Source organism: Tenrec ecaudatus, chromosome 17 (genome assembly GCF_050624435.1).
Source record: "Tenrec ecaudatus isolate mTenEca1 chromosome 17, mTenEca1.hap1, whole genome shotgun sequence".
Classification (NCBI taxonomy): Eukaryota; Metazoa; Chordata; class Mammalia; order Afrosoricida; family Tenrecidae; genus Tenrec; species Tenrec ecaudatus.
Window position 1 is genome coordinate 6,937,833 of NC_134546.1, and position 17,655 is coordinate 6,955,487.

At 53.1% G+C, this 17,655-nt stretch overlaps 1 protein-coding gene across 10 annotated transcripts in view; it reads right to left on the minus strand.

Moving 5' to 3' along the window:
* BCL11A (BCL11 transcription factor A) overlaps positions 1–14,070 on the minus strand; it is a 101,035-nt gene extending 86,965 nt beyond the window's left edge. For 8 of the 10 annotated variants that reach the window (XM_075535428.1, XM_075535424.1, XM_075535423.1 and 5 more), the window contains exons 1-2: positions 13,883–14,070; positions 6,493–6,822 (exon numbers count right to left, since the gene is read on the minus strand). In XM_075535428.1, the coding sequence (XP_075391543.1) occupies positions 6,493–6,822; positions 13,883–13,937 (385 nt within the window). In that variant the 5' untranslated portion in view covers positions 13,938–14,070. Of the gene's footprint in view, positions 1–6,492; positions 6,823–13,882 lie in introns of those variants that run through there. The other 2 variants (XM_075535421.1, XM_075535425.1) reach the window with 2 other exon arrangements.
* Positions 14,071–17,655: the final 3,585 nt, after the last annotated feature.

The following is a 17,655-nucleotide window of genomic DNA, read 5'->3' on the forward strand; positions in this document are numbered from 1 at the left end:
ACAATTCCCCAGGCCGGCTGCATGTTAAGCGTGCTGTGTACAGCTTTATTATGGCGCGGTGGTGGAAGGAGCATTAATATTCCTGCTCCACACCTGACAGGGCATTTACATGCGCCCATGTGAGCCGCACCTGAGAGCCCCTCTAAGGTGCAGTCGCTGTGCGTCTATTGTAAAGGCAAATGAAGCTCACCTATTCCCTGCTGGGATCAGAAGTGACCTCACCACCCCCCTGCCTCAAATCCTTCCCTTGCCAACCTAACTCAATGCCACCGCAGAATGACAAATGAGCTCAGAAGCAGACCCCAAGTTACTAACCCTGCTAAGAACAGCAAAAGCCTCTGCTGAAATGTTTTTAAAATGCATAGGGAGTGCCGTTGGCCAGTAAAAGGCGGAGAGAAGTTTCCAGTGAACCCAATATGGAATACGTTACAGTCAAAAACTGATTAGAAAAGCAGCCTGATGTTTACTGGCTTCAAATTGAGTTTGGCATCAAGCATACCGGCTTTCATAAACGCCGGGCCTTTTTTTTTTTTAATTATTATTATTTTAAATCTGCCTTTGGTCTCTGGGAGCACATGTGGAGAGCTAAACAATTCTGATTCTTCAGGTTACATTTCCTGGAAACTAAGTTTGTGACAGAAAACGACTCGAGGAGGCATAATCTGGCTTGTGCGCAAATTAATTAGGTCACTGTTGTAAAAACTCCAAATCGCAAAGGTAAATGGACTGATATTGGCCAGTTCTCTGGACCCCGGAAGCAAAGGAGAGACGCTGCTTAAGGATGCTGGTGCACCTGGGCAGGAGGAGGCACCGGAGGATGGAGCACAGAGGCCCCATTTTCTATTTGCATTACAATGCAGATGACTAGTCATTATCCATTAAATTATATAGTCTGAACATATTTTATGAACTTTATTAATGTCCTCCAAATCGACACATAAAAAATATATATGTAAAAGACCTGCTGGGTTTTACATACTGTGAAAAGTGGGCACCAAGTTAGAGATCTTTTCTCTTTTTTCATCCGTGTAATAACACTGCTGACATATAGTCATGACCCAAATGAAATCTGAACAAGCAGAAAGGCACTAAAGATCCTTAGTGATTAAATCTCATGCTAAAAAAGTGGCAAGGCGCCAGGCTGGGTCTAGCTTGATGCTGAGTGCTGTTTGTTGCACAAAGCTGGTACTACTGTCTGTAAAAACAGACTTGGGCTTGGGGTAAATTTTGTCAAATGCTTTCTTTGTGTAATAAAGGGTGTGAACAGACCAGCCAGAGTAGATTAAATTAACAGCGAGTGACGCAATCTCAGAGCATCTCCCTAGCTGGGGACCCCCTTTTGAGTTCCGTTTATTCTTTCCCCCACCAAAGGAACTTTCTTTCTCAATGACAAGTGTGCACCATTCCCTCGCTCCCCTTGAGGTAGCCCTCCCAGCAAGCATCTGGAAACTGCTTCCCAAGGATCACACATGCGTGGTGCACCCCCAATCTCATCCTCCCCCAGTGGCCCCGGGACTCCAAAACGGGCCGTTCATATGCGTCCAACCCGAGGCCAGTCCTCTGTCCGGAGAGAGGCCCAGCAAAGGCCAAAGGACCCAGTGGCATCTTCCAGCCCCTGGGCAGCTGACTCTGCACTCACAGGACACCTTCAACAGGAGGAAGGGGTGCAGAGTGCCTTTAGCTGCTTTAAAGTCAAAGGCACAACTTGCAAGACCACAAGGACCAGGGCGAGCTGAGAAATGACTGCACTGGTTGTTGTTTGTGTTTTGTTTTGTTTCTAAAAGACCTTCAAAGATTACACACAGAGAATGGGAGGAATCCGCTGGCCTGCTCTGCTCCTGTTCTTGAAGTGAATACATATTTGTGTTTGCAATAAAAGGCCATTTTTACATTAACTGTCTGTAACAGCAGGAGACAGAAAAACTAACACAATCTCCACATCACACACAGGATGATCTTCATATCACGTGGACCTATTCTCAAAACTATTATTTATCAAAGACGACTAGAAACATGCACAATGCATCCTTTCTGTGTCACCACCGCAAGACTGGCTGATGTCTGAGGAACTTTGGGATCTTGGGGATCGTCTACCTTTAAGGATTTTGGGTTGTTTTTTTTTTTCTTTCTTTCTTTCCTTCCCTCTTCTGGCTTTCGAAGTAAATTTAGCAACCGTGCGGGCCACTGTGTTTAATTAAGCTTTCAAAAGTCCTCTGACAGTGCCAACAATTGTAAGACACTTCTGTGACAGTTCTATTTACAATTTGTCTTAGAAAGAGCCTCTCTGACATTGTACTTCGACAAAACACCCAAGCTGCCAGTTCACAACCTCTCTCTGTCTTATTTACAAATACAGCGTGTATCTTGGACCCCCATTCTCGTGAGCATGGGTCTCTGGGTGGTGGCCCCACAAACACGGATAGGGGTCTCTCGGAGCGCCTGAGTTACTCACTGGGGAACAATAGGCGCTATTCTCTGGATTCTGAAGGTGAACACAAGCTCCACTTGGGTGTTGTGGTTTCTGTGTTACCGGCCACACTAAAAATCTACTTCACGGAGGTCAGGAGCTTTTCTCCAGAATCGCGCAAATAACGAGAAATGACAACTAAGTAGTCATAACAGGGATACTGCAATTTATCGTTTCATTTACAAGGACACTGTACACAAATTCAGGCTCCTCTGAGCCTGAGCCAAGAACGCATTTCAATGGGTACAAAAAGAAAAGGCCAAGTTGTCAGTCTACATTTGGAAAAGCATATTTTACTTGATTCACCTTTAAGTAACACACTGATCTCGTTCCTGATCGATTGATTGATTGATTTTTAAGTGAGTCCAAGGGGGCTTCAAAAAGTTCATTGGAAAAAAAACTCAGCTGTCCTTTAGTCCCAGTTCCCCACCACCACCCTCTTTATGAACCCACCCACCACCCGCCGTCTCCCCCTGCATTTAGAGGGCCTGCCTGCTATGTCATCATCCTGATAGAAGCTGCATGACTGTCTTGGGAAAATAATTTCACACATCCTGATATAAATATCCACATGTCTGGTTCTAGTGGGAGAAAATGATAGGGATCGGCAGCAGTACCTCGTGCTACGTTTTAGTAAGCTTTAATCATATTTTCTCCCCTTTCTCTCAAAAAAGCTACCCTTACGATTGCCTAGCCCCAGTTCAAAGATGTCTCTGTGCACGAAGCCAAAAGCTCCCGTCCTGACAGGGTGGGACCGTGTCTCCCGGCCTTTTCCACCAGTCAGCGGCCCTTTCACACAGGCATGCCTTCCTGGATGAGTGTCTCCCCCTCATAAACTGCAAGACTGGAAAAACAAAACAAAACCCTACTGAAAGGCAGGGCTGCCAGTTCCACGCTGCTGCTATCTGATGGTGAAAATTGGACACTGCACACTCGATCCTGCTAGTTCCCAGAGAAACCAGACATCGTTCCAACAGTCATCGTGGGTCACCGTCACACGAGATTTTGAATAAAAGGAGCACACAGGAAGAAAGTGACCTGATCGGTGTAGACGTGTGTAGAGGATATGTGGCACGTGTGAAGTGTGGGAGGAGCCAACGCCTATCTAGCCGCTAGGTAAAAAAGCCTCCTCCCCGAATACATGCTCCCCTGGAGAGGCCGGTGTCCAGTCACCGTGCACGCCACCCTGCTGCAGATTGGAAGAGCTCCACCGCGCTCTCCTCTCGGAAGGCCCCGAAGCCCAGCTTTATTTATCTTCGGAAGACTAGCTGTCAGTGTTCCTTTCCTGCTTCCTGCCTATAAAATGGCACGCATCACACCGGGAACTCGGACCCAACCTCCATCCCTTGAGTGAAGCCTTCCTACCCAGCTAGCTCCCTCAAATAACCACCCTTCATGGGATTGCCAGCCTCTTCCCCGGGCTCATCGGTAGCTCTTTCCTCAGACCAGGGCGCTGCCTCTCCTTTCTGGCCAGTGACTCGATTCAAGAAGCTGCTGAATGACGGCTGTGATTGTCAGCTTGCTCGGCAGAAAGAGGAAGAGCAGATCTGGAACGTTGGGGACTCGTCTCAGATAAACGGTTGGGAGGGAGGACGCCGTCCTTTTTTGCCCAGGACTTTGCTTCAGGGGCACCTGAAGGCAGGCCACGGTAGCACCGGGACCACACTCTAGAAAACGCTGACTGCATTCCTGTGAGTTGGACTTGTGTTACTCTCACTGACTTCCGCTTTGGGATCGACCAGGCTTTCTGCCCAGCCCACCCTGGGGCCGGAACAGGGATGGCACCTGAGGAACACAGCTGGGCCGGAGAGGTTTTCCACACCTGGGTCCCGGCACGCGTGGACCCGACCCACCGACCGAGTATCTGAGGCACCCTGGGTTGCTTTTCCTCAGTAAATCTGTTTCCTATGGGGCCCATGAAATCCACATTTAAATTGCTCTCCTTTTCTTTCCACCAACTCTTCAAAAAACAAAAATAAAAGCGCTCCCCCTTTCTGAGGACTGCGGCATTAACAAATCTCTCTTGTTTTCTCGCCCTACACAATTGTAATATGGGGAAGCCTTCAAAACGGGGCTCCCTCCGCCCCAATCCTGCACACCTCCACCTCCAAGTGCAGAGGCACAGAATGTCTGAGCTGCCTATCTGAGACTGAATAATCTATTTGGGACCCGAGCAAGAAATGTGGTTTTAATTCTTGCTTGACAGACGCTGTGTTTTGTCTTTTAAACGAGCGGCTCGATATGTAAATATGATGTTACATCACGCGAGCGTTACTCCATATTTGGTGATTTAGCAGGGCTTTGGATCTCCGAAGACTACAAATCCCCTTCCGTTTGCTCTTGCTTCATTAATCATGCCTCACACCTCTGTCCCTATTCCTTCTGGTCATAGGCAGCACAGGGAAACGGTCACTGCCATATCCTACGTGGAGGGTGCTTGGGAATTGGGAGGGGGGGTAGAGGCGGGGGGGACGGAGGTGGAGGATCTTCACCTCGGTGTCACGGAAGCTAAATGTGGTAGATTCCAGAAAAACACTTAGGAAAGGCCGCTTCCCTGGGAGCAGATGTCTCCTTAGACTAAACGAAAAGTATCTGCACGCTGTTACAGGAAGCATTCAAAAGAAAAGAATGGGGGAAAAGTGCCACGTTTGATTTTAATGATCAATTCCAGAGGGGAAGAGGAGAGAGAATATGACATTTAATCCCCTCAGGACCACTGACCTATATGGTTCAACTTGGTGGCCAAACTAGGTCGAGAAACAAGTTCCAACATTATCAATTGATTAGTCACCACCTCCCTAAAGCCCATGGTCTCCTGTCTTGGGGGAGATGGGGGTGCAGAGAGGCACCCAATGGCAGGCATGCCATTTCTGTCGCTACACATCGACATTCACTTCATCCACCGTGTTGCGTCAGGTAGCTGCATTAAAAGCGATGTTTTTGGGTCAGCTATCCACTGCTGCTGTTTCTCCCTCACAGGAGGGAATTGAGGTCTCTCTGCTAACCTTCCCGAGGGGCTGGGAAACCCAGACACCCAAGCTACCTCTCCCTGCTCACCCGATGAGACAGGGGACAGCCATTGACGAGATGTACGTGTTTGTCCGGGAGGATTTCTGCCCTGTGTCTAGCAGCAGCGGTCGCAGCCTGGACTGGCCATTTGTAAGGGTGACATGCGGTTGTGTAAACCACAAACAAAATCAAGATACATCTGTCAAAACCACATCAGAGACAAGAGAGAGCACCGAGAAGCATTTATCATTTAGCTGAGGAGGCAGGCTGCAGGGAGCAGCCGTGGCTGTCAAACCAACCTTTTGAAATTTCCAACATGCCCTTAAACTTTTCGAGTAAGCATGTCTGTGCGCTTCAGCAACTGCCCTCTCTACTCTGGCCTGGCCAGTCGAAAATGGCATCTTAAAGTCAAGGTCACGGTGTCATCCCACCACAGGGCTGTGTTTAATTACAGCCCCACGCGGGCTGACAGCCAATATGGATCCAAGACTACTAGCCCCGCAGCACCGTTAACTCTTTCCACCCCATCCACACTACCACCACCACCCACCAGCACCCCCAGCTCCCGGGAAACCTGGCGAGCTAGTACACCCCGCCGGAGACCACCCAGGCCTTCTGAGTCAGACAAGTCAAAGTGTGGATGCCTAGGTGGCCCCTGGGCCACTTGGCATGGAAATGGGCATGGGAAAGTGGCCTTGGTACAGAAGGCTCAACAACACTTAGAAATGAGCAAAGAGGACGAGATAAAAGAGATCCCGAATCAGCAGATCCAGAGGGAGGGTGTCAGGTGTGTGTACCTACTCGGCCTACATCTGACTCAGTGAGGTGGAAAATATTTATTTTTCTGTGTGCCGAACGTAGCAATGGGAATGATGATTTTAACATTGCAGGGCTGTCAGGGACCGTCACAGGGAGAAAGACAGAAGGCCCTGCCCCACTCCTCGGGGCTTGGCGACAGTACCTCTGAAAATGAAAAGAAAGCATGCAAACAGCTTTTCTGCTCGCTTCTCATTTACCTGCTATGTGTTCCTGTTTGGGGCAAATTCCTCTGGATGACGTTGATAAACAATCGTCATCCTCTGGCGTGACCTGGATGCCAACCTCCACAGGATTGGATGCTTTTTTCATCTCGAGTGGCGAAGGGGAAGGTGGCTTATCCACAGCTTTTTCGAAGCAGAGGCTGCCGTTGCACTGCTTCCGTTTGTGCTCGATAAAAACAAGAATGTCCCCCAAAGGGAAGTTCATCTGGCACTGGCCACAGGTGAGGAGGTCGTGGTCCCCTTCCGGAGCTCCCAACGGGCCGTGGTCTGCTTCATCATCTGTAAGAATGGCTTCAAGAGGTTCGGCTGTGGTTGGAGAGACAAAAGTACAATTACCAGAGGGCTAAGAGGAGCACCATGGGAGGGGGGTGGGGAAGTTGGGAGATGCGTCCTCAACCCCTTCTCCTCATCCCCATTACATCATCAGGTGTCCCTAGGACCCACCACTGGACCCCAGAAGGCGTTAGCACCCTGAAATGTGGCTGTGGAGGTTCTCAACGAGAAAGGGGATTTATCTGTGAGGCAGATCACCTTACACTTAAAATGAAAACAAGGCAACGTCCACAACTAAAACTGACTTGAGCAACTCTAGCAGGGAGAACACACTCACACGCACACAATTAATGCGCCTGGTTTTGCAAGCTGGGGGGAGGGTGGTGTGTGTGATTATGAAATAGCCAATACAGGAGCATACCGAAAGCTTGCATGGGAACTATCCAAAACAACTGGTCATATAAAAAAATAAGGGCTGAAAGTGCATTTGCTGCTGCTTCTCTGCAGACTGTCTATTCTGGCAGCGAATGAAAGAACTGCCGAGAAACACACACCCCCCACACCACACCCCCCCTCGTGTGCGAATGTATGTACTCCTAAATAGACAGGGGCATTGCACCATACATTAGAAAGCCACTTCGCCGCACAGAACGTGGACGACACCTCTAACCACGGTAGTAAGAAGACGACCGCATTCACCTGCGAAACACATCTCAGCAATCACCACGCAGCATGATCCACACCGCCCCAAACCTTCCTGATCCCGCTCTCAGCAGAACCACAAAATCAAAGAAATACCAAGCTCACTGGCAATTCTTCTCAGACACATTAGCTAAATGGGATCCCTTTTTGAGTACTTAGGAAAATAAGCCAATTAGTCATTTTTCCCCCATTCTGAAGCATGGAATGCCTGAAATATTACAAACATGTTTGCACCTGGTGGCCCCCGTCACATAAAAATCAGTACGGTCAAGCAAACGGCACATTTCAGAACAAGGCTGAGAAGTCCTTTCTTCAGACTTGAAATACTTCGCCTAATGTTGTCAAAGTTGACTAATTTTCTGAATGAGCTCCAAAGCGCTCGCTTCATTATGGGGCTATTTCTGCACACACAGTCACCGGCGGCGGAGGGTAGAACAAGGTAGCTATGTCTTTCTTTCCTGCCTTTTTTTTTTTTTTTACTTTGCATCAAAATACTTCAGGCATCTATTTGAACTGCTTCTATCATTTCCTAAGCTTCCAGAGGAGAAATGATAGTAGCCTGTGAAACCTAATGTTGACTGTCCCCCCGCCAAAAAAAAAAAAAATTAATCACAAAATACAAAACACATCCAAAAGTGCTTCCAGTGAATAAAACTGAAGCAGAAAAAAAAAAACGTACAAGTCTTAAACAGTTAATCAGCCTGACCTTCTTTAGCTAGCTGCCAATTTTACATTTAATGAACTTAAAGCCACAGAGAATCAAAAAATAGATTTTAATTTGAGTGTAGAATATTGGAACAGATTTTGATAAAGTGCAAAAATCCAGTGAACTCAGGTTAAATTTATTTCAACCCTACTCAGGCTGAGTATTGAGGGGGAAGATCTGGAGTGACTCCCAGATGTACAGGGTGAAATAATCCTGAGAGAGCCCTGCAGAGTTGTACCTGTGCCCAAGTAGGGCATGTCATAATTTCTAGCCTCTGGTACTCCTCCTAATTCAACATAAGGTCAGCACAGGACGATGAAGGTTAGATCCCCACTAATAAAGCCAGCAAGGTAAGTCAGTCCTTTTCTTGGCCCAACACACTGACCAAAAGACAAAAGAATTCCCATGCATACTTTTCAAATAAAAGGTGACAAATGCAAATGCTTTTGCATTGTGCCTCTCAGATCAGTTTTCTCCTACATTTGCTTTCATTTTAACCAAATGAGAAGTTGAATGGAGAAGTCCTTCTCCAAGATCCCAGCTATTTGAATTCATGAGTTCCAGTGCATATTGGATTGACAAATGTAGCTTTTTTTTTTTTGATGGGGGGGGGGGGTGGTTGTTCAGCATTAACTCCAAGCTCTGAGGTTTACAGAGGAAATACAGACTCAGGAAAGACATTTTATTTCATTAAAATTAGGAGGGCCTGGAGTCTTTGAAAAAAACAAAACCAAAAACAACCCTCTCCCCCCCAAAAAAAATTCAGTGTTGATTTATTTTTTTAATCCCCTGGTATGTTTTAAAGCTTGGTATGTCCCTGAAAATGGAGATAGCATTTGGGGGCAAAAGGAAATATTCTCCTAGGTATCAAATAGTTAAAAGGTAATGCGGCACAAAATCAGACTTGGTTAAAGTCTTCTGAACGTAGCGACTGAACTGATTTACAATCAAAACCAGGAAATGAAGTGGTAATTCAGAGGCTGCTGATTACACCTCCACATTTCACCTAATTAATTTTATAGGAGGCAAAGTTCTTGAAAATAACAAGATGATCAAATGTACAGATATAAAACCTGTAACCTCAACATTTTCTATGCTCTTAACGTAAATTATTGCTAATTAACAAGAATTATATCCTAATGTTTGAAATACGTATAACACCGGGTTTCTGCAAAACATTTGGCTAGTGATGTTCAGCCGAACACCAATATGTGTTTGTTATTCGCGCTCCTCTATTATTATTTAAAATCACCCGAAGTGGAGCACAAAGAAAATATGAAAATACAATTGTTTTCGTGTGGCCCCTACTGATTCACACTGACATCTCTCAGAGGCAATCATCATTTCCTTTCGGGGTGCGGCTGATAATTTCTCTGTATTTTAATGCAAATTCCTCTTATCCTAAAACATTCCTAGCCTCAGCCATTTTACCCCCTCCCTCAATTCCATTCTCCTTCACCCCCACAATGCCTCGGAATCAAAGCTACAGGCCGTCGCTCCTGCTACAAACCGGGGTATCCTGGCCTGAAGTGGAAGGGAGGGGGCCAATAATCATAATTAGTCGCGAATTCTCCCTACAAGGGGAGAAAAATAGGAAATAAAATGCTTCTGCGTTCAAACAGCAAGGAAGACTGAAATGCCTCAATGCCCCAGCGCCAGACTGAGATCTTGCCTCTTTCCGCACTTGCATATTTTGGGGTGTTTTTTTTCCCCTTGTGAAAGCCTTAGGAGAAATGTAGGAAAGGAGCGAGGGAAGCCGGTGCTGCTGGGGGAGGGGGAGGGGAGGGGACGGGGAGCTCCGTCTCCAAGTTTGCTTCCCAAGTCCTTCCTTTGATTGTCTGTAACAGGGTAAGGACGCAAAGCGGGGACTGAAATGCCGGGCTTTCGCAGTGGAGACGCGAAAGAAACAAAAGCGACGACAGGCGCGGCTGGCCCGGGGCGGGGGCCCGGCGAGGGCGGGCTGTGCAGAAAGTGAAGTTGGCGCTGCGGCCGAGGGGCACAAAGCGAGCGGCGCGCGGGCTGCAGGTTCCGGCCGCGCAGGGTCCCTGCGAGCACGTGCGGCGGCGGCGGCCGCGGGGCGCGGGCCGGGAGGCCGGCGGGCAGCCAAGGGCCCCGCCTCGGCCGCGCTCCGCGCCCCGCGCCCCGCCAGCCCGGCCGCCGGCTCCCGGAGCCGCCAGTTGGTGCAAAGGCGAGTGCGGTTTGGAGAACTCGGCTCGTGAATAACCGGAGGCCGTCTCGGAATTAACGCCCGCCCGCCCGCAGGTCCCGAAATTCGCTCGGTGCCCGCACGCTCACGCACACTTTTTCCTTAGGGGGGGGGGATGCCCGCCAGACCGCCCACCCCCACCCCGTCGTCCCGGGCCCCGGTCTGCGCGCGGCCGGCCGCGGCGGCAGCAGTTATTCATTATTAGTGACGCCGCTGGCCAGCATCACGCTGATGATGACTATTACTATTGTTGTGATTTGGGGCTCCGAGGCGAAGGCGGCGGGGGAGGGCAGGGGAGGGGCGGGCGCTCGGGCTGCGGGGCCCGCGGGGCGAGCCTCCCCCGGCCGCCGGGCTCTGGGACGGCGCGGGGAGAGCGGCTGGAAGCAGTGAACCTGGGGACCAAGTGCAAACTTGCCGCATCCCGCCCTCTGGCTTTGCCTTGAAGCCGGGGGGTGCACACCCCCCTTTCCTCCCCACCGAAGACGCCCGCCCGGAGAGGGAGCGTAGCCCGCACCCCGCTGGGCGCCCGGCGTGCGCTAGTCTCTCCGGAGCTTGCCAGGGCGGGCGGGGGCGGGCAGAGCGTTGGTCACTAGCCAGGGTACCTCTCTGGAGCTCTGGCCAGCAGCATTTTTAAAGTCAAAATGAAGAACAAAGACATAAGGGGTGATGGGGGAGAAAGGGAATTCTGCCTAACCGTCCGTGCCCCCCACCCCCACGTTCGCCAAGCGCGTCCCTCTCCAGACCACAGACACGCCGAGTAGGGGGTGGGGGAGGCTCTGGTACAGGTTCAAGTTCGCTGAGCTTTCTTGATCTTGTTCTGCCTCCTAGCGACCGAAAGGCTCACTCAGCCCAACAGGAGGAGGGGGGGGTTCCTGAGGGCTGAGATGGCCCCCGCCCCCTCGGCGCACCGAGAAATGGAGAAAAGGAGCGACCCCCGCCCCCACCCAGCTGGCCCCAGAACCGGGCGCCCGCTCCGGGGACCAGAGCGGAGGAAAACTAAGCCTCCCCGCCTGCAGGGTCCCGAGCTGGGCCCCGCGGGCGGCCGAGCAGCCCGGACCGCAAGCCCCAGTCAGTCCTTTGAGCCCCAATGCATCCTTCCAAAGAAGAGCCCGGCTTTCCCAAGTCCTGCGCACTCTGCCCTTCCTTCCCGCCCGTACCTGGCCGGGCTGTAACTTCACACCGCCGCGCCGCGTCTGCTCCGCATCCGGCGCAGCTGGGGGAGTAGGGGGCGGGGGAGAGAGGCGAGGGAGGGATGCGCGGAGGTGGGGAGAGGGAGGGCCCCGCAACGTGCCTGGGCTGGGGAGGAGGGGTAGAGCGGGGGAGCTTCCGAAGTGGATGACAAGTTTCAGGGCCCAGTGAAAAATGCAATTCCCTGGGCGCGTTCCCACCCCATTAAAAAAAATACAGAAGCGGGTATAAGTGGCCCTTTAAAAATGGTATCAAAAATGTAAATTAAGATATGAATGGGGCGGGGGGCGGCCAACGGGGGCCTCTTTTACCTTTCTTTTACTTGCAGCCAAACTTTGCAAAAGTACCCACTACTCTCCTTTCCGGGAAGCCCACCCCTTACATGGACTCCCGGGCCCCAGACCGAGTCAGGCCCAGTAAGAGGGCAAGAGGCCAAGGGTAAGGTTCCAGAGTAGAGCGCCCCACGCACACCCAAAGACGCACTTCTCCCTAGCCCGCCCCCACCCCAACCCCAACCTGGGCCTGAGCGGGCTCTGGCGCCGCTGGCCAGACGGTAAGGATCGGGAAAAGCACGTGGGGACCTCCACCTCCTCCGCGCCGCCCGGAGCAGTGGACAAGAGCCCTCAGCGAGCACCGGGCAGGACGCAGCAGAAACGCGCTCTTCAGTGGCCCCGCGAAAAGAAAAGCGCTTTGCGAAGCCCAGTTCTCCCCAGCCGGTTTCGCAGCCGCGGCGGCCGGGAGGAGGTGTAGGCATTGTGCTGGGAGCGGGGCCCGGCTGGCGCGGAGTCTCCGGGTGGCCAGCCGCCGTACCCGGCGGGCGAGCGCGGGGCTCCGGGTGGGCGATCCCGGGCGGGACGCGGGCACGGCTAGGCCAGCAAGGCCGCCCGCTCGGCGGCCGCGGCGCAGCGCTCGGTCCCGTCTATTTGTTGGCAGGAGGCTCCCGCACACGCGGTGCTTGTAAACATTCAGACACGAGATTTTTCCCAATCAAAATCCACTTCCACTTTTTTTGAAAATCTTCCAAAAAATAGTAAGAGGAGGGAGTTCCTCGCTCCCTCTCCGTGCCGCCGGCGCTCTAAGTTTGCAACCGAAGGGGTTTGGGGAGGGGGGGGGGCCTGGTGGTAATTTTTTTTCTGGTTTAGAGATAGTGAGATTTTGGGGGGGGCTGGGGGGGCTGGTGGCACGGGAATCAAGAAGGAAAGAGCGTCGCTGTGAAAGGCTGGCTTGGAACGTTTGGCTTCTGCCTTTGGGGGCAAAAAAATGTTAGGTCCTCTTGCCTTGTTGAATTTTTTTTTTTTTTTTAGTATTTGCTCGTTTCTCCTCGCAGCCTAGGAGGTTTGGCCGGGAGGGGAGGGGAGGGCAGCGGCGATCCAGGCGGCAGCCCCAGAGCCCTCCCTCCCTCTCCCGCGCGCCCCCGGCCGCCTCCTCCCCAGGCCCCGGCCCCTGCCCTTCGGCGGCGGCGGCGGCGCGGGAGGGCAAGCGCGAGGAGCCGGCACAAAAGGCAGCGGGACAAACACCCACCTCAGGCCGGAACAAAAGGCGGCAGCGCCGGCCGCGTCTCCAGCTCTCCCCTGCTCCCCGGCTCTCGCGGCCGCCGCGGCGCTTTCCCGACCCAGCCGACTCCGGAGCGTTCGGGGTCCCCCTCCCACAGTCCCACTTTCCCACTATTGTGGGGAAGACTACTTCCCTCCGATACACACTTGACCGCGAGCGCGCCGGCGTCCGAGGGCCAGTCTTACCTCTCTTCTCCCAGGGAATTGTTTTTTAGGCTTGGACTCTTCCCCCACCCCCACCCCCCCATATACACACACACACACACCCCATTTTCCTACGGTGAGTGGAAGCAACGCTCTTTCCCTCTTCAATTCCCTCCCCCAGGTTTGCCAGCTACTTGTTCGCACCCTAATCATTGTTCATTATTTTGCAAAACTGGGGGGTAAAATCAATCAATGCATTCCTCTTCGAAAAGCGAAATAAAGCAGAGGAAAGGAGGTAAGAGGAGGAGTCTACATTTTTTAATTAAATAAAATTAAAAGGTGAATGCTAACCCCAAAGTGCGCGCACGCACACACACACACACACACACACCCGGCTAAGGTGCGAGAAGGAATGAGGTTTTCTTTTTCTGCACCCCCCCCCCGCTTTCATCTCTTTACCCCGACTCTCGGAGGTTTTTCTGGAGAAAATAAAAAATGCATGCACACACCCCTTTCTCCCCCTCGCTCTTGCCGCTCTTCCTGCGCGCTCTCGTGATTATTAATAATTATTATTACTATTATTGGGTTACTTACGCGAGAATTCCCGTTTGCTTAAGTGCTGGGGTTTGCCTTGCTTGCGGCGAGACATGGTGGGCTGCGGGGCGGGCGGGCGGCGGCGGCGGCAGCGGGCGGACGACGGCTCGGTTCACATCGGGAGAGCCGGGTTAGAAAGAAGGAGACTCCAGAGAAAATATCTTCATCAGTGCCTTTTGACATCCAAAATAAATTAGAAATAATACAAAGATGGCGCAGGGAAGATGAATTGTGGGAGAGCCGTCATGGCTTTTTTTTTTTTAAGCAAAAAAAAAAAAAAGAGAGAGAGAGAGGAGAGATAGAGGGAGAGAGAGAGAGAGAGATGAAAAAAATGGCAAAAGCCCCCCTGAGCTGCAAGTTCAAGTGCGGACGTGACGTCCCTGCGAACTTGAACGTCAGGAGTCTGGATGGACAGAGACACACAAAACATGGGCAGGGCGAGCAGGAAAGAAGGGGAGGAGGGAAGGGGAAGCTCACACCAATGGACACACATCAGGGGCTGGACATGAAAAAGAGACCAGGACAAGCCAATGGCCAGTGCGGGGCGGGGGAGGTGCGGGGCGGGGGGCTCGGCAGACGCCAGACGCGGCCCTCCAGGGAGGGGCGGGCAGAGGGGAGGGGGCGCTGGGGCCGCGGGCTCACCAGTGGCCGCAGCGAGCGCTGCAGCGGCAGCGTGGTCGGGAGAGAAGAAAGGGGCGGCGGGGGCGAGAGGGAGGGGGGAAGCAAGACGTGCGTCCTGCTTCTCCCCCCCCCCCCCGGTACTCAGGCCCTAAAATGAGAGATGATTATTTTTTTTAAAAGCAAGAGTGCATTGGGAGGCTGGCGCCCGCGGTCGGAAGAGCGCGGGAGGAGGGAAGCCAGGTAGAGTTGCTCCCGGACACCCTCCTCCGTGCGCCCACCCACTTCCCCACCCCGCGCGCTCGCTCCCCGCGTGCAGAGAGACACCCTGGGCAGAAGTGAAAGCCGGGAGCCGGCGGCGGCGCTCCGGAAACTTTGCCCAAGGAAAGGAAAGCAAAGAAAAAATCACCCGAAGTTAGCGCGGTGCCTCCAACTTGGAGCTCCGCGGCGGGCGAGGGGAGGCGGGAGGGAGCGCGCGTCGCAGCGGAGCACAGCCCAAGTTTGGAGGCTGGGTAGCGGGAAGGGCAGTTGGAGGGGCCTCCCCGAACCTGGGCGGCCTGGAGGGAGGGGGCGAGCGAGCGACGCCGGCCTAGACTGGAGCTCGGGGAAGGACACCCCGTAGGCCGAGCCGGGGGTCCAGGGATCTGAGCGCCCGGACTACGAACTGGGTGGCAACACAACGGGAAGAACGGAGTTGAGGCTCCCCAGGGCCTGGGTCTAAGAGCAGGGCCGCCGAATAAAGAACGGGGAGCCAGAGTCCGGCGCACCACATCCCCGCGAGGGGAGCACCGGGGCCGCGGCCAGGGCAGCGCCGAGGCTTCCACCTCTCCTAGCGGCCGCGAGCGGGAGGACAAAGCGCAAGCAGTCCCGGGAGGGCTGGGAACGCGCCGGCCGCGCCGCGGGCTGCCGGGAGCCGGTCCGCAGGAGGGACACACCTCCCGCCCCGGAGCCGCTCCGACGCTTCGCGGGGCGGGGGGTGAGCGGTCCTGCGTCTTACGGGCTGGGTACAACTATTCCCATGCCGTTTCGCTGGGGAAGAAGGGGGAATGGCGAGACGGCCACCGGCGCTCGGGAGCCGCCGGGAGGCCACCACGGAGGGGGCACCGCCGGTGAAGGGCGATCGGCGCCGGACCAGCAGGTCGCACTCCTAGCAGCCGAGGCCGAGGCGCACACCTCCGAGCCCGCAGCCCTCTCTAGCCTGCCCGTAGATGTTCCCGGGAAATTAGGGAAAACCTGTTGGAAATAAGTCCCTGTCTCTTTAATGCGCGCGCGCGCACACACGCACACACACACACACACACACACAGGCACTGACACACACACACGCTGCCGCTGTCAAAAAGCGGGCTTCTTTCTGGCGTGGGATACTTTCAGTTTTACGTAAAATGTACAGCAACAGCACCCCCTGCGATTGGAAAGTTTATTCAGAAACGTGCCTGCAAACTCCCCCGGAGTCTCCCGCCTCCCTGCCTGCCTGCCTGCCTGCGCCACCCAGCCGCCGCCGCCGCCGCGGACCCCGCGCTCCGATTCCAAATCGGGAAGTGCGCGGGGGGTGGGGGGCCGGACTCCGGGCGGGAGCCGGCGCCGAGGGGGCCTGGGAGACTGGGACTGCTGCCCGCGAGGCTCCGAGCTGCAGGTGGACGGGTGCGTGCGGGTACAGAGCGAGGAGCCGTCCTTCCCGCTCCTCCGAGCAGCTCCAGGACCCCAGGGTCTTCCCATCCCTGTCCTCAGTCTACGGACCGGGTCTGGTTCCGTAACCTCGCCGGCTCGGAGGGGCGACAGGCTGCCTTAAGCGAGGGCCCGGGGCTTGCACGCACGCCCCTCCACCTCCCAGCCTCACCGGCGGCAAGAGGCTGCTTATTCGTCTGTCACCTAAGTAAAGTTTCAGTTCTACTAGTAAATGACTGCTTGTCCGGCTTGGCGAAGCTCCAGGCCCCTCGAAGGAAGAGAAAGGAGATTTTGATGCTCAATATTAGGAGAGGTGTAGGCTGGGCTAGGTTTGTGTAAGTGGGATTTGTTGTCGTTTCCTTTCAGTTTGAGAAAGGGGGTGGGGGGAGGACCCAAATCCTCCTTAAGAAGCAGGATTCATTGGCAGTAAGGCTCGGTAACGGTAACGTGTGCATGATACCATTTCCTCTTTTTCACGAGTTCTTCAGAGCAGGTCAGCATCTCACTTCCAATACTATGTGTTTTATGTCGAGTTAAACCAGGCTCTTGACCAAAGGAATGTCTTGGCGGGGCGGGGAGTGGGGGGAGGGGTCGCGAAGAGGAAGAGGAGGAGACAGGTTGGAGGGAAGGTGAAGGGGGGCGGGTGCAACTGGAAGGCCTTGGACATTTTTTAAGATAAATAAAAGCCCTTCAGGTGACAATAGTGAGCCAGGTTTTCTCGGAACCTAGCCTTTCAGATTTGAATGTTGTTCCCATCCATCCATGAAAGTCCATATCTAGAAACGGTATATAAGTGGGGAAATGCGTGTTGTGGAAATATATATGTATGATTTATATATGTGTCTAAAGCTTTTCAAGGTTGGCTGTAGTGTGAAAAGTAATGACTTTATTACCCCTGAAAGGTTCTGTGGTTCCCATTTAACAGTCTTTGAATTACAATTCATTTACCCAATCGTTTGCTCGCTCAAACCGGCACTATCTGCGGTTATTTCCAATAAATAACTGGCAACATTTTATTGATTGTCTTTTTTTAATATCATAGGAAATTAAGCACTTAGTTACAAGTAGGTCTGCTCGATTGGTGCACTTGTTTCAGATTCCAGGGGGTTCCTTCCGAAACCACATCTTAAAACATATATTAAAAAGCCAGGGTTGCAGCTGCTCTTCCTTGGTGCCAATGGAGAGGTAAGCAGCGATGTTTCCACCATTAACATAGACTTAATTTCACCATCGTAAAAATGCCCTGGAAGAAATGGAAACGCTGCCGTCCCCCTCCTCCTGTCGGATTTCACCTAGTCCAGAAAACCTGGGCTGCGTCCTGGCATCCGATTCCACTCGAACCGCCCCCCAACGCCCGCCCCCACCCTCCCCCTCCAGGCGACGCCCCTTCCCCCTCACCGCCGCTCTGGGCTCCCTGAAGCGCCCAAAAGTGGGGGAGGGGGGATTGTGTGTGTTCAAAGGCACAGAGATGTGTTATTTTAAGAGGT